This window comes from Buceros rhinoceros, unplaced genomic scaffold (genome assembly GCF_000710305.1).
Source record: "Buceros rhinoceros silvestris isolate BGI_N320 unplaced genomic scaffold, ASM71030v1 scaffold29705, whole genome shotgun sequence".
Classification (NCBI taxonomy): Eukaryota; Metazoa; Chordata; class Aves; order Bucerotiformes; family Bucerotidae; genus Buceros; species Buceros rhinoceros.
Window position 1 is genome coordinate 1 of NW_010413863.1, and position 664 is coordinate 664.

At 65.7% G+C, this 664-nt stretch overlaps 1 protein-coding gene across 1 annotated transcript in view; it reads right to left on the bottom strand.

Moving 5' to 3' along the window:
• Positions 1-237: 237 nt before the first annotated feature.
• The window catches only part of LOC104494121 (lysyl oxidase homolog 4-like), a gene marked incomplete at its 3' end in the record, with an annotated part of 2934 nt that continues 2507 nt past the window's right edge, over positions 238-664 (bottom strand). The window contains exons 5-6 of the mRNA XM_010136910.1: positions 542-656; positions 238-421 (exon numbers count right to left, since the gene is read on the bottom strand). Coding sequence (XP_010135212.1) covers positions 238-421; positions 542-656 — 299 coding nt within the window. The remainder of the gene's footprint in view (positions 422-541; positions 657-664) is intronic.

The following is a 664-nucleotide window of genomic DNA, read 5'->3' on the forward strand; positions in this document are numbered from 1 at the left end:
CCGTGCCTGTCCTGGAGCAGGGAGGTCGCCCCACCCTCCTTCCCCCAGTCTGGGCGTTCGCTATGGGAATGGGGCTGCCGGTGGCAGGAGCAGCCAGGGAGCCCCATCCCAGTGCAGGCTAAAGCTGCCAGGACATCCCAGGATGCTCCGGCAGCACCCACTAAACCAGAGGCTTTCCCTATCATGCCTCCTCAAGCCCAGTAGTGTCCCAAGTCCCTGTTGTGCCACCCGCCTCACCTTGGCCCATCTGGGCTCCCACTAGGGCCTGCTTTGCCGTCCCATAGCCCAGCTGCCGGCACACAACGCTGGCCGCGGCCAGGTCCCACTGCTTGTCACACACGGTGCCCCATTGCCCATGGCGCAGCACCTCCACCCGTCCCTCGCCGGCATGGGTGCCTGCTCGCAGACGCACTGGGAGCACCTGGGCATGGCAAGCAGATGGTCAGTGTCCAGGCAGAGGTGCAAACAGGGTGGCAGGGTGCTGCCTGGGTCTGGGACCCTCTATCAGCAGAACAGGGCACAGGACTACGCTGAGGCTTACCTTTCCTGGGGAGGTTTTGCTCTTGCCCTTGCCTCTACCCTTCTGGAAGGCAGGGCCAGGGACACAGCTGATGATGGCGTGCATGCCACCGGGGCAGGCACGCTGGCGGGGGAGGGGGGGGGG